The sequence below is a fragment of the Nematolebias whitei genome, chromosome 3 (assembly GCF_014905685.2).
Source record: "Nematolebias whitei isolate Nwh7 chromosome 3, NemWhi1, whole genome shotgun sequence".
NCBI classification, from domain to species: Eukaryota; Metazoa; Chordata; class Actinopteri; order Cyprinodontiformes; family Rivulidae; genus Nematolebias; species Nematolebias whitei.
The window spans coordinates 45,900,386-45,916,422 of record NC_056500.1 but is presented as its reverse complement, the minus strand read 5'-3'; the positions used below and the strand labels follow the sequence as shown (position 1 = coordinate 45,916,422).

Genomic DNA, 16,037 nt, shown 5'->3' with positions numbered 1-16,037 from the left:
AAGGCCACTATCAGATCAACCTGGGCTCTCATAACACCTGAGCAGTGACACAGACTGATGGACTCCATGCCACGCTGCATTGCTGTGGTAATCCAGGCAAAAGAAGCAACAACTAAGTACTGAGTGCTGTACATGCTCATATTTTTCAGTTGGCCAACACTTCTAAAAATCCTGTTTTTAATTGGTCTTAAGTAATATTCTAATTTTCTGAGATACTGAATTTGGGATTTTTCATTAGTTGTCAGTTATAATCATCAACATTACAAGAAATAAACATTAGAAACATTTGACACTTTGAGGGAGTGGTGGCGTAGAGGTTAGAAGATGGGCCTGTGATCGGAAAGTTGCAGGTTCAACTCCCGGTACCGTCAACCTCAAAATGTGTGTGGAAAAGGTGGAACACCCACACCTCCCTCCACCCTCATTCGCCCCACTCTGGGCCCATGAGCAAGGCCCTTAACCCCCACCATCTGTTCCCTTAACAGGTCTCTCTTGAAAATGAGTTCTCGTGGCTCAATAAGACTACCTGGATAAATAAAGGGTAAAAAAAAAATAAAAAATAAAAATATATATATATATATATATCTATATATATATATAAATATATATATATATAGATATCAGTCTGTGTGTAATGAATGAAAATAATATACAAGTTTCACTTTTTGAATGGAATTACTGAAATAAATCAACTTTTTCATGATGTTCTGACTTTATGACCAGCACCTGCACCTGTGTATTCATGTAAAGATGACTTCTAATAAGTGACAAGTTACTCTGACCCACAGTTCTTCAGTCCTGAGGTTTTAACAGAACCGTGACGACATGAGTCTGGTTTAAACAAAAAGAAGAACGTCTCCTTACTCAACTGGTGCGGTCGTGTTGCAGGCTGACGAGGAACTGACGAACTCAGACTAGGAGTGACAACACAAATGTTCAGCTCGTTCTGATTTTACTGTTTCAGAAAGGTAAAAAAAACAACATACGGATGCTCTTTCTGCAGAACAGAAACATGGTGAGATTAATGATGATACATTATAAATATTTAATAAGAACAAACCACTGAGGACAAGTATTCAAAGATAATGTGAGGATATGAACGTGGGAAGGTGTTTACAGCCTGACATGCAGTGACCATAAAACCACGAGTCAAACATGGTACAGGTGGAAGAACACGATCAGACCCAGCTGGTGTTTTCACAGTGATTTTAGTGGAATAGCTGTTAAAAACGGGTCAGAAGTCTCGTGTTCTGATCTAAACAAGCTTATAAAAACATACAAAACTATGTGGGGAGGAACAATGGATGTGATATGTACAAAAAATATTAAAAAATGTCCGTTTCTTGAGTTCAAACCAGACATGAAACAAGAAGCTGGTTTAAACTGGCAGCTTTGATGCATTAGTGGACATCAAACCTCACAGAACGTCCCTGCAGAGAGTTGGCACAATCAGACTGCAGGAAAAAGAAAATTATCCAGAGGAAATACTGTACCATCCGAGGGCGTCTCACGACCACCACGACAAAAACAAGTCTGCTTTCTCTCTCGTACCAAGCTCGACAAGGTACCTGAATCATTCTGAGGAATTTAACCGTTATCCAAAATAAATCTAGAGTTCACGCTGCTTCACCATCAAACAGTAGAAAACTGTCACTGCAAAGAAACGTTAATGTCCGTAACAAGTTGACGAGTTGTACAAAGGAGGACTCGGTCCATCGCTCTGGTCCTCGAGAAGAAAAGATGCTTTCAAAGCAAAAAAGAAAAACATAAAACAAGGAATCTTTTTGCTTTGCTATGCTGTAAAAAGTAATTAAACATCAAGTCAAGCGTAAAATGTACAAGAGCCCTCAGGCCTGCTCATGCATCTGATAAGGCACGTTTCCCAACGTCCACCAGCCGTCAGGGTTCTTCTGTTTTTACACGTAGGCGCCCAACGCAGCGTGGAACTCTGTGAGACACTGAACCAGCTGCTGAAACTTTGGCCTCTCCTCCGGGTCCAGGGCCCAGCAGCACGCCATCACTGCGAACCTGGCACGCACAGACAGAAAGGTCACATTAAACACATATCCTGAAGGCACCGCCCTGTGTTCTCTGCGTCTGTTTGTGTTTGACACACATTTCTTGATTAAAAGGGAATTTCAGCCTTTTACAAGTGGGGTTCTGTGTAAAAGCAACAAATAGTATCTTACCTGTTGCAGATGGCTCTTTAAACAAAAACTGCTTTCTATTTTAAACAGATTCAATAATAAAAAATAAAAAAGCTTAAGTGTGTTTAAACTGATAAATATTATTGACCCCTCAAAACAGTCCAGTTGGACCCACTCCTGGTGCACAGTTGACCCTCCTAACACTTTAGAGCTGTTTATCAGCTGAGTGACAGCACGTGTATACGACACACTAACAAATACCTGGAATGAAATGAGTTGTGGGAATATGTGAGTGCAGCGTCACAGTACAGATGTTTGATGCATGTGTTATACAACTAATACATCCAACACATCTGTCACAGGTAATCACTGCTCCCATCTGCAAGCGGTTCACTCAGGTTATTTTGCTAACAGCCTCGGCAGAGCAAAAGTAAAAGGAAGATACAATTTTAAGAACCCCACTTCAAACAAAACATGGAAGGTTCAAAGTTTAAATCAGCTGTGCAGAAGTCAGATCATAGCAATGAGAGGTGTGTATGGCAAGCAGTTATGTCATATAATGAACAATTTGAGTTTTTGTGCCTTTGCTTGATATCTCTGATGTGAACAGACATTTCCCCACATTAGCATTCAGTTAGTTGAAAATCTAAGAGTTAGTGTTTCAATTTTTATTTATTTAGTATGTTTATTCTGGGAAATGTTCAGTTCTGTATCACTTTTTATTTTATTCTGCATCAAATTCTGGTCAGTTTAACGAAGCAAACTCTTTGTTTTGGATTATTCTTGATGTCGTAATATTTTCCTTAGAGAACACTTTCCTAACAGAGATATACCTTTCTGGAGTTTATTAAATGAGACTTATTTTTTCTTTTTATAGTACAAGTATTAACTGACAGCTCTACCTTGCTGTAAGTGACCTCATAACACTAGCAAAAGTGTTTTTGTGTTTCTGATTGTGGAAAAGATTTGGTCTGTGAACAAGAAGAAAAAAATAAATAATTAAATAAAATAAATAAATAAAATCTAGCAATGGCATCAGCTTAGTTTTCCTGGTGGACCAGGTGTAACCTTCATGATGTGTGCATGACTCCTGTTCATTCTGAATACATTGTTTCAACAATTAAACTGATTTCAGTTTTGCACTTCAGAGTTACTTTTTGCAGAATTATTATAATATTCCTGTAATACTGAACCTCAAGCTAAAGCTAGCTAACACCACTGCTTGTATAAAAACATATGATTATATGTAACTAACTGTATAAAAGGAAATTAATGGGGATGCAAACACAACATAATGTTTGCATGAGCTGCTCTGAAGTTAAGGAATTAAAAAATGGAAACAGATTTGTTCTTGGTCACAGCTTTTAGCTCATCTGTCTGGTCAGACTTCAACAACATTTCTACTAAGAGCTATCTACAACAGGTAAGATGTTACTGCTTTACAGGTAACTTACAAGAGGCAACCCTTTGTTAAACTGATTTTGCAGCTACGTTCCAACAATGGTTGGATTCAGTTAACTATGGCGCAGGTAAGAGACGTCTTCCTCAGAGCTGAGAAGAACCCAGTTCTCATTAATCAGTGAAGCTGTGGCCTCGCTGCAGGCTGAACATGAAGGAAACAGCCGTGGTGGGAACATGACGGACGAAGGCTGCTCCTAATCCTTGACAGTTGCAGGATGTTGATAAGCTTCACGTGGACCAGCGCTGGCAGCAGCTGAACTTCACAGATCAGCTCTGCTGTTACACAAACAATGTCTCACCAGCAGCACGCTTCTTTTGTTGAAAGCCTGTAGGAACAAGCCTGGCAGCTGCTGAAACACACACGCACTGCAGGTGCCAGCCAACTGACGAGACTCCAGCAGACATTGCACATCAGGTTTGACTAAGTTTTTTACGCAGCTGTATGACTAATAGCAAAAAACATTCTGCAATATCAGACAAACTGCAAAAGAACAAAATGATCCAGGTTGTCAAACACGGATCATTTCCCCGTTAGTAACCAGGCCCGAGTTTTCCTGCACGTCCCGCAGACTGGACTGAGTTCTGGAGAACGTGGAGGCCAAGCGAACGGCTGAAACATATGAAGTCCTTCAAACCATCTCTGAAGTATTTCTGCAGCAGAACAGGAGCTCGTTGAGACCACTGAGGATGCTGTTTCTATAAAGATCGGACTGGGTCGAGTTCAGATGTGACAGGTGTCAAAATAACATCCACATGAACGGCAGCACAACATCCTGCAGCCGTAACTTCCCATCAGACTTTGTTGCTCACCAACAAAACAAAGCACAGATCAAATCAATGTAAAGACAAAAAGTGTAACGCCACAGGACAGTTTCATCTGCCTCCATGTTTTTAAGACAACATTTAATTCAGGATGATGGAGCTGTATGCTGGCCTCAGGGTACAGAATGAAGTCTGTTAAAAAAGCATAACTCATAAGTCTATATGTATTTTTAAGTGTTTTGTGTTTTTTCTTCCAATAAGGGCATGTTGATGTCTCACGTGGCTGAGCGAATAAAATTAAATTTAAAAATACTTTATTAATCCTAAAGGGAAATTAAATGTTATTGTAGCACATCATCCTGGTTTCATTAAAGAGTTGTTCTAGATGCTGATGGCTGTAGGCAGGAAGGATCTCTTGTAGTGGTCCATCCCACAGTGGATCCAGAGAAACCGGTTTCAGATGCTGATCCATCCACCCGGACCCTGCGGGCCTCTCGGTTCTCCTGGGCAGCAGACGGCCTGAATGTAGAGCAGAACCCCTCCCTGAGTGTTGGTGTCTCCTCAGAGCAGCTTGTTGAGCTCGTCATTGCGGACAGCCAGCTGCAGGTGTCGGGGGATGATCCTGGTTTTCTTATTCTCATGAGCTGCGGTTCCCACCAGCCCCCACATCTTGGCAGTCGGGTACTCAAGCATCGCCTCCAGGTAGATGAGCATGCGTCCACGGCACTTCCTTTTCAAATCATTTATAACCTGTGGCTGTAGTTGAGATATTATTTGAGCTTCTGAGATGTTAATCAGCTGCTCCCAGTTGTAAAAACCACATTGTTGCCATGGTTACGCATCGCAACAAATGTCAAAAAGTAAAATGGTTTTAATAAAAATCTTTCCAGCTGCACAGCATCTGATACCAGAGGAAGCAATCATCTAAAAATGTGACTTGCATCCAGAAAAAAGGGAAATAAAGTTGTGAAAAGAAATATCTCAGAATGAACAGAGCTGCTCCGACATGCAGACGCACCGAGTGGCGCAATTCTTGAACTATGAAATTATAAATCAATGTCAAAGTCAGAGTTTCTTTATTTGTCAAACGCATCACATGTGGTACATGTGGTGGAAGGATATTATGTACACAGGGTCCCAGTTACATTCAATAAAAGTATAAAATGTAAAATATAAACAGTAATAATATCTAAGATATGAACTAAGAAAAATGTTAACTAAAAATACACTAAGCACTAGTAGCATAAAAACATTACGTCGAACAGCAGAACGGACATGAGTCTGTGTGAGCAGATGAGTACGAACACAGCAACATGAAACAGATCAGCAGCAACATGAAACAGATCAGTAGCAATATGAAACAGATCAGTAGCAATATGAAACAGATCAGCAGCAACATGAAACACATCAGCAGCAACATGAAACACATCAGCAGCAACATGAAACAGATCAGCAGCAACATGATGTGATTTTTCACAGTGATTATTCTAGTTAGAGATTCATGAGTCTAACAGCCTCAGGGTAGAAGCTGTTCCTCAGTCTAGTGGTTCTACACTTAATGCTCCTCAACCTCCTTCCTGAGGGGAGTGGGGGAAAAAGTGTGTGCTGGGTGAGTGGGGTCCTTCATGATGCAGGTGGCCCTCTTCCTGCATCTGGAGGTGTAATGTCTGTGATGGTGGGGAGACTGACTCCAACAGACTTCTGTGCAGCCTTCACCACTCTCTGCAAAGCTTTTCTTTCTGCAGCTGTGCAGCCTCCATGCCACACGTTGATGCTGGAGCACAGGATGCTCTCCACTGCACACCTGTAGAAGGAGGTGAGGACTGAGCTTCCCAGACCAGCTCGTCTCAGCCGTCTGAGGAAGTAGAGTCTCTGATGAGCTTTCTTGATCAGGCTGGTGGTGTTGTTGCTCCAGCTGAGGTTGTTGTTCAGGTGCACACCCAGGTACTTGTAGCTGGAGACCACTTCCACCACAGATCCTCCTATGCTCGGGGGGGGGGGGGGGGCAGGTGTGTTTGTTCCATCTTAAGTCAACAACCCTTCTTCTTACTTCTAACCTACAAAGCTCTCAACAACCTAGCTCCATCTTATATTCGAGATCTTATTGTTCCATATTTTCCTACCAGCGTACTTCGCTCTCAAACTGCAGGTTTACTCGCGGTTCCTAGAGTTTCCAAAAGCAGAATGGAGGAAGATCTTTCAGTTATCAGGCTCCTCTCTTGTGGAACCAACTTCCAGTTTCTGTCCATGAGGCTGACACATTGTCCAGTTTTAAAACTGGACTTAAGTCTCTCCTTTTGATAAATCCTATAGTTGCAGTCAGCTTGGATTTCCTGAGCTATTCATTAGTTATGCTGCTATAGGCTTAGACTGCTGGAGGACAAACTCATCACAATTATTCACGCTGCTTCTGTCTTTACTTACTTTGCTCAACCCATTTTGTATTTGTATTTTTTTTCTATTCTTGACATCAAAGTTCAGGCTCAATCCTTGCTCATCATGCTCATACTTGACATGTGTTTTTTAATCTTTCTTCCAATAGGAGGTACACCTGGACCTGCCATTCTGTGTTTGTGTCTCCTTCCTGTCTTCTCAAACCAGCCGGTCAAAGCAGATGGTGCTTGTCCTGAGCCTGGTTCTGCTGGAGGTTTCTTCCTTTTAAAAGAGTTTTTTTCTTTCCACTGTCTCCTTGGTGCTTGCTCAAGATGGGAGACTGTGATGAAGTGAAGATTAAACAAGTCTGGTGCTTCCTTAGACAGATAACTTTACTAATTGGCTTTTACATGTATGTGAATGTTCCTGTAAAGTGCCCTGAGACAACTTTGTTGTGATTTGGTGCTATATAAATAAACTGACTTGAAGTGAGGCACAAATCTGGGGAAGGACACAGAAACATTTCTGCTTCTTTGAAGGTCCCGTTGAGCTCAGTGGTCTCCATCGTTCATAAATGGAAGAAGTTTGGAACCATCAGGACTCTTCCTACAGCCGACCGTCTAAACTGAGCGAGCAGGGGAGGAGGAGGAGCTTAAGTCAGGGAGGTGACCAAGAACCTGATGGAACTGTCAGAGCTACAACGTTCCTCTGTGGAGAGAGGAGAACTTTCCAGAAGGACAACCATCTCTGCAGCAATCCACCAATCAGGCAGAGTGGCCAGATGAAAGCCACTCATTAATAAAAGAAACATGGCAGCCTGTCTGGAGTTGACCAAAGACTCTGGTCTGATGAGACAAAGATTGAACTCTTTGGTGTGAATGACAGGCGTCATGTTTGGAGGAAACCAGGCACCGCTCATCACCAGAACAACAGCATCTCTACAGTGAAGCATGGTGGTGGCGATGTGCAGAGACATCCTGGTTGAAAACCTGCTCCAGAGAGCTCTGGACCTCAGACTGAGGCTACGGTTCATTTATCAGCAGGACATCGACCCAAAGCACATGGACAAGATCTGAAAGGAGGTGCTTCAAGACCACTCTGTGAAGGTCCTGGAGGGGCCAAGATCTCTAAGGAGATTATTTTGCTTCGTGACGGCTCTGCTGTAAAGTTAGCTCTGATGAAATCACCCAAACCCTTTAAAGTCATTTTTTTGTGTTATTTTGTGCAAAACATTTTGGCAATGAGCTTTAAAGACCTTAAGTTTTCCCATCATCCCTCTGCAGCACCAGGTTTTTGCATGTGAAAACAAAACACGTGTGAGTGAATCAACTTACAGCTCATCTGGGCAGTTGATGGGCTGTGCTATTCTGTAACCGTCCTTCAGGTAAGCAGACATCTCAAAAGGGTCGACGTCGACGTAGGGGGTCTGCCCCAAAGTCATGAGTTCCCACAATGTCACTCCAAAGGCCCACTGTGAACACACCACATAGAACGATGACATCATTGTTTACTAGTAACATTTACTTAAAGTGGTGCTCACAAGAAGTCATCAGCTTTTATCAGTTTTCATTGATCAGAATAAACAGCTTTATTTATGGCTTGTTGACCAAATGACAACAGACAGGAAATAAAGTTTTTGCTCATGTGTTAGGAAGTTTCCTTAGCAAACACAAAAGCTGCTGTAACTCAGCCAATTTTACAGACATTGAGATAAAATTTAGTGTGGTACAATCCTAACATACTCAAGTGAGAAATGTTTACACAAGATCTTTGTTTAATCTCGATGCTGCCTGTTAGAAAAATATTTCATGAACAACTGGATGCGTTTTCATTGAAACTCTCAGAGCAATCACTGGATGCACATCTACAACTTGTCACCTTATAGAGCCAACCCAGTTCAAAATGGCTGCAAAAGTTATCGTTTACAATAACTACGCTTGATCTTAAATGTTAAAGTGAAAACTCAATTTTAAATTCAAATGTGTTTTTTTGTTATCAAACAAAAAAAGTCAGCTTTTGATGGCATAACATTGTTTTACAAACAACACAGAACGCTCCACAACAGTTTTGTTGTTATAAGACAAAAAGAAGGAGAAATAATGTCCAAGAGGGACTGGGAGCAGAGACTAAAATCACCAGAGGGGCTTTCAGGGTAAGCAGCTGCTGCTCCCACATCAGTGCCGAGGACACCGCAATCATTTCCAACAAGTTCTAAACATGCCAGCAGTGCCTCTCTCATCACATCCAGTTTGAAATCTGATGCACGTAAACTGTAGCCATCAGGGTCCGGCGTGTTTATGTGTGCAATGCTGATGCACAATTTCCCTCAAGCCTAATTGTCTGTTTATGGTGGGCCTGTTAGCTGTTAGTACCAGGGAGCAGCATGACCATAAGAGGAATGTTGAGGACTGAGGAGGGGGGTGTCATGTTTGGCTGATGTCGGGCAAGAGTCTCTGAGGATGTATTAGGCTTAATGAAAGTCTGTCGCGCCCACTCTGGTATCTTTGCACAGGAAAGAACCAGCAACACATGATACCTTTTATTACACCTCCCATTCCTTTGAAATCACGACCAAGAATCTAAAAATGGCTTGAAGGCCATTAGTATAATTTCCTGGATCGCCCTCTTAAAAATAAATGATCTCGAGTGACAGGAAATGCTACATCTGTTGCTGTATTTCTCACCACATCACTTGCACTGGAGAAGTCGTTGTTGAGCAAGCTTTCCAGGGCCATCCAGCGGACGGAACGGTTCTCGTTATCCCCCAGACAGTGGTAGTCCATAGGAAACAGATCTCGAGCGAGGGCATTGTCTGTAATCTTCACCTGCATGTTGTCGTCAATGCTGCCAGAAAGGGGACGAGAGAGAGACAAGGTGGGCTAATTATGTCAGCAACTGAATTCCACAAGAAGAAATGCTGTGTCGGGTCAGACACTTACACACAGTTCCGAGTGGCGAGATCTTTGTGGATGACCTCCCTGCGAGCCAGGTAGCTCATTCCACAAGCAATTTGGATGGCCATGTAAACGAGGTCCTGTTGAGAGACGGCCTGAGAGGAAATGAGAGTGTCAGAGTAAAAACATGAGCAGAGGAAAGACAGACATGAAAAACAAAACAGAAAAGGAAGTTTGGAGCTAAACTGATGAGACTTTGCTGTGGTGAAATGTGTAATCAGTGTCCAAGCTCTAGTTTCCTTTGAACTGGGTCAAAGATGGGAGTAAACGCACACAAAGTCTAATTCTTTCTTTACATTTGACAGTAAAACTGTTGAGCTAAAAAATCTGTTCAAGCCAACAGGAACTGTCTGAAAAAAGGTTTTCAAACAGCATCTTATGATTTCAAGTAGCATGGCTCCTCTGCTTTGCATTGTTACCAAGTCCCATACAATTAAGTGCAAATGTAGAAGTCTCCTTTTAAAAACAAACACCATTAGGCTCCCTTACTAATGGATGATGATCCTTTTACAATGTTACAAAAGAAGGTATTTGCAGGTGCTTGGCAAAGTCTCAGTGGCATCTTAGGAACACAGTTCACATAACGCATGACCCTGACCACAGTGTGTTTGAGCATGACCTAAACGCTGGTGTGAGGTTGTGATTTATCATCACTGTGGCAGTGTCTCGTGGGGTCTGCATATATTGGAATGATTTTGCTGTTGATAGTTTGAAGCATGACTGGCCACAGTGGCCTCATATCTAATAGTATGGCATGCTCAGCTGTCCTTCACTCATCTTTTAGATACTTGTTCACACCATGATGGTAAATGAACTGAACTTGTATAGCACTTTTCTATCTAGGCAAGATACTCAAAGCGCTTTACACTACCACCTGTGCCTCATTTACCCATTCATACAGCACTCTACTACATTTATACAAATATTAATCAGAGCTTTATCACATTCATACACTGATGGGACACACATCACAATGAGGGGTTCAGTGTCTTGCCCAGGGACACTTCAACATGTGACTGCTGCTGGAATCGAAGCCCCAACTCTTGCATTGGAGGACAACTGCTCTAACCACTCAGCCACAGCCGCCCCATCACTGCCTGATGCCCTCAACAAATTCTACGCACACTTTGAAGACCCGAACAGACCACCTAGCACCAGACTCACATCACCACCGGATGAAGAGTTTCTCAGTTTGACGTCAGCTGAAGTGAGGAGTACTTTCAAGAGGATTAATCCTCACAAAGCAACTGGCCCACACAACATCCCCGGGAAGATGCTGAAAGACTGTGCCGATCAGATTTGCAAGGTGCTGGCTAACATCTTTAATTCCTCACTTACACTGGCAACAGCTCCCACCTGCCTGAAGACTGCTGCCATCATACCAGTCCCAAAGTGCTCTACAATAACTGGTCTGAATGACTATCGGCCAGTGGCCCTCACCCCGATAGTCACTAAATGCTTTGAAAAACTGGTCATAACCCACATCAAAACAACCATCAACATCGACCCTCACCAGTAGGCAAACTGTGAGAACCGATCAACAGAGAATGCCATCTCCTCTGTGGTCCACACTGCTCTCACCCACCTGGAGCAGAAGAACTCCTATGTCCGTATGCTCTTTGTGGACTTCACATCTGCCTTCAACACCATGATCCCCCAAACACTGATGGACAAACTATTCACACTAGGACTAAGCCCCTCCATTTGCAACTGGGTACTAGACTTCTTAACAAAGAGACATCAGTTAGTGAGGATTCACAACTTTTCCTCCTCCACCATAACCCTCAGCCCTGGCTCCCCTCAAGGATGTGTGCTGAGCCCTCTCCTGTTCAATCTGCTCACGTATGATCATGCAGCTATCCGTCCAGGCTGTCATATTGTAAAGTTTGCAGATGATACAGAGGTGGTGGGATGCATCACAAACAATGATGAGTCCAGCTACAGGCAAGAGGTGGAACACCTGGAGAGCTGGTGCAGGAAGAACAACCTTCACATCAATGTGAAGAAGACGAAGGAGATGGTCGTGGACTTTAGAAGGAACAAACACACCTACCGATCTGCAGTGGAAGTGGCCTCCAGTTCCAAGAACTTGGGTGTGCACCTGAATGACAACCTCAGCTGGAGCAACAACACCACCAGCCTGATCAAGAAAGCTCATCAGAGACTCTACTTTCTCAGGCAGCTGAGACGAGCTGGTCTGGGAAGCTCAGTCCTCACCTCCTTCTACAGGTGTGCAGTGGAGAGCACCCTGTGCTCCAGCATCAACGTATGGCATGGAGGCTGCACAGCTGCAGAAAGAAAAACTTTGCAGAAAGTAGTGAAGGCTGCACAGAAGACTGTTGGAGTCAGTCTCCCCACCATCACAGACATCTACACCTCCAGATGCAGGAAGAGGGCCACCTGCATCATGAAGGATCCCACTCACCCAGCACACACACTTTTTGCCCCACTCCCCTCAGGAAGGAGGTTGAGGAGCATTAAGTGTAGAACCACTAGACTGAGGAACAGCTTCTACCCTGAGGCTGTCATGAATCTCTAACTAGAATAATCGCTGTGAAAAATCACATTATGTTGCTGCTGCTGATCTGTTTCATGTTGATGTGTTATTTCATACTCATCTGCTCACACAGACTCATATTCGTGCTGCTGAAAGCTTCTCGGAGGAGAAGCGAAACATCTCCTGTTACAAATAAAGTCCAGTTGTTTTTGTCTTGAACTTTTTTGAATGTTCCACGTAACGTTTGTATGCTATTAGTGCTTAGTTTATATGTAGTTGATGTTTTTCTTAATTCATATCTTAGATCTTATTAATGTTTTTCTTTTATATTTTATTGTTGGATGTAACTGGGACCCTGTTTACACAATGTCGTTCCACCACATGTACCACATGAGGTGCGAATGACAATTAAGAAACTCTGACTCTGAAATATGTCTCCTCGTTCACATCAAAGCTAAAACTGCTGTTGGAGGCCCAGAAACCTGTCACTTATACTGGAGGTTTCTGCAGATTGTGACAAGGTTAAGGAAAAAAGGTTTGTAAGTTCAATCATACAGGTAAATGGACTGTACATATATAGCACCTTTCTATCTTATGCCCCTTTTCCACCGTCACGGCGCGGGTCGGATATTTCCGGGTTGAAGCGCGTTTGAGGTCATTCCACTGTTCCAGAAACCGGCTCGCCTCGCTAAATTCTGGCCCGGCTTCTCAAGGGTTCCGAGCGAGCCGCGCCGTGACGTCAGAAACACTGTCGGTCACTGATTGGTCGGGGGGAGGAGTCTGTGGAGTCTTTCCAAACAACCCGATCCACCATTTTTTCTCTACCGCTTGCCATTAGCGATAACACGAGGAGCGTATCTTTTAGTATTTTGAAGCTATACAACAACAATAATATCAAAGCCGTGGTCAAATGCAGAAGTGCAGGTGTTGTTCTGCTTGGTGGCCGACGAAAAAAGTCAAAGCAAGCTAGATGGAGCGATTGGAGGGTGGTTTGGACACGACTACTGCTCTACTTGAACCATTTATAGAAGATGGTGAGTGTTTTCTAACTTTAAACACATTTTAAATTACTCATGCCATCGGTTCTGAACATATTTTTAACTAACAAAAGAGGCTGACGCCATAATAGGACAACGTCGGTGCTACGATGCTAAGCTAATTTGCATAAATGCTAACTGTCCTCCGGTCCCGTTTCTCACTGTATTTTATACAGAACGTATTTCAGCGCGTGAAGGTTCATCTCTAAACTCCACATTAAACCCTCCAAGCCTCCCAGCTCCTGCTCCATCAGAGGAGTCTACACCTGACAGAGCTCCATCAGAGGAGTCTGCACCTGACAGGTCTCCATCACAGCCCAGCTGCACCTCACAGAGCAGCACAACGCTGCAGCTTCTGTGCTCGGTAAGAACAGATGCAACATGTTCCACATCACTTTATTTGTGCCGATAAGGACTTGATTTATTTTATTTTTAAAGTAAAAAACTAAAATGTTGAATAAATACTGAATTGGGATGAAATTATGTACACAGGGTCCCAGTTACAGACAACAAAACGTAAAATAAAAACAGTAATAAGATCTAAGATATGAACTAAGAAAAATATCAACTAAAAAACATCTACTAATAAAACACTAAGCACTAATAGCAGTAAACAAACAAAACAATACGTCAAACAGCAACATGAACTAGTTTGTGCAGCCTCATGAATACATAACACTGTGAAGAATCACATCATGTAGCTGCTGATCAGTTTCATGTTGCTGCTGATCAGTTTCATGTTGCTGCTGATCTGTTTCATGTTGCTGTGTTCATGCATGCTCGTCTGTTCACACAGACTCATGTCCGTGCTGCTGTTCTGCGTATTGTGTTTAATGTTTTTATGCTATTAGAGCTTATATTTTTAGTTGATGTTTTTATTAGTTCATATCTTAGATCTTATTACTGTTTTTCTTTTATATTTTATTGTTGGATGTAACTGGGACCCTGTGAACATAATTTTGATCCACCACATGGACCACATGTGATGCGAATGACAAAGAATATCTGCATCAGTATAATACTTTCTGATTCATATATCCATTATTATCATTTTCATTATTTTTAAATCAATTTATTTTTCATTTTCTTATCTGATCAGTTTATTATTATTAATATATCTATTATAGCTGTTAGCAGCACCTTTCTTTGTTTCATGCATTTATTCAAAAACAGTATGTAGCTTGAATTAACCACTTTTTCTTCTTTCTAGTGAAGAGAAAGAGAAAAGAGTCCAGTAAAGAAAAGTCTTATTCCATCACTGAATGAACATGAAGAACTGAACTGGACACAGCAGGAACAACACTTGTGTCTTCTTCTGGATGAAGCCCGTGAGACAAGGGACAGACACAATCATTAGTTGGACGCAGTAGTTTTTATTTTTGTACATTTTTCACTTCTTACTTTTCCTATTAAACAATTTTTTTCTTAAGTGGTGTCCTTGAACATTAAATTTCCTAAACAAATTTTACAATGTTAAGTTCATATAGTGTTTGTTTAAATTCATACTGGAATTGAGAAGAATTTCCAATTGCATTTGATCTTTAATGGATCCTAAGAAAAGATTACTAGAATCTGCTCAACTGTTATTATGTTATAATTTTTTGGTTCTAGGATGAAGTGACACAAAAAGTCAAAAATTCAGAAAGGACAGTTATCAATTATCAGTCATCAGTTATCTTTTAGCAGTTATCGTTTATCAGTTATCATTTATCAGTTATTGGCCATACAACTGTGGCCTGACAGATTCAGCTGAAAGCCCTGGTGCACCTTTTATTTGAACCTGCAGAGATTTGAACAGCTGATCTGAAGCAAACAGGCAGGAGTTCACCTGAACTGACCACTCCTGCTGTTTGATGGTCTCCTCCTTCGCCACCCGTCCACCCGTCCATCCATCCATCCATTCATCCATCCTCTTCTGCTTCAGGGTTGTGGGAGCAGCATCTTTCATCCAGAAGACTTCATCAGTCTGAGGCCTGCCATCAAGGTCTGTCATATTATAAATGGCACCTTATTGATGTGTTTCAAACCAGTCTGCTGTTGAATTCCCAGAAATTGGCTTTACATGTGTAAAAAGGGACCATCTGTCCAAAACAATCAATCATCAGTGCATAACAATCAAAAGTTTTAGGCGTGATGGCCAACTTGCTATTCCACAGTGGGCTGGCTTGAAATACATCAATGAGGTGCTATTTATATGACGGACCTTTGTGGCAGCCTCAGACTGATGAAGTCTTTTGGATGAAAGATGAAACGTTTCTCCCCCCAAAATAATCTGTCCAGATGACATGATTTAACTTTTTTGTGGGTTAAGGAAAAACAACACAGACCGGAGGGATAGTCACTGGTATCGTGTGATCTTCATAGCTGAATTTTGACTGGTCGGAGAGAGACGTGGTATGTGATAGTACGGTCATGGAAACGTGCTCTTGACTTATAGAGCATGATGAGGATGCAGGGGAGCATCTAGTGGATGCAGAAAATATCAGGAACAACCCATTAGGTGAGCATTTAGAGTATAGCAGCATCATGATTACCATCACACTGAAGATGAACAACAAAAAAGGTTGAATCATGTCATCTGGACTTCGTTTTTTTGTTAAAAAGAAACGTTAACAAAAAAACGAAGTCCAGATGACATGATTCAACCTTTTTTGTTGTTATATACCTGGATGACTGAGAAAACAAACTTTGTGTTTTTGAAACCATTAGTGAAAAGGCCAGACTTCAGGGGTATCTGAGGCAGGCTTGAAACACAAGAGTCAGGGTGGCTTCTGGGTAATACCAGATGGCTAGGCCTCAGACTGAC

General features: G+C 42.1%; 1 protein-coding gene across 1 annotated transcript in view; it reads right to left on the bottom strand.

Annotated features, from left to right (window-relative positions):
- Nucleotides 1–1,068: 1,068 nt before the first annotated feature.
- Nucleotides 1,069–16,037, bottom strand: part of ryk (receptor like tyrosine kinase) — a gene marked incomplete in the record, with an annotated part of 109,934 nt that continues 94,965 nt past the window's right edge. Inside the window, 4 exon segments of the mRNA XM_037698303.1 lie at nucleotides 1,069–2,028; nucleotides 8,078–8,214; nucleotides 9,428–9,587; nucleotides 9,683–9,792. Of these exon segments, the coding sequence (XP_037554231.1) occupies nucleotides 1,917–2,028; nucleotides 8,078–8,214; nucleotides 9,428–9,587; nucleotides 9,683–9,792 (519 nt within the window).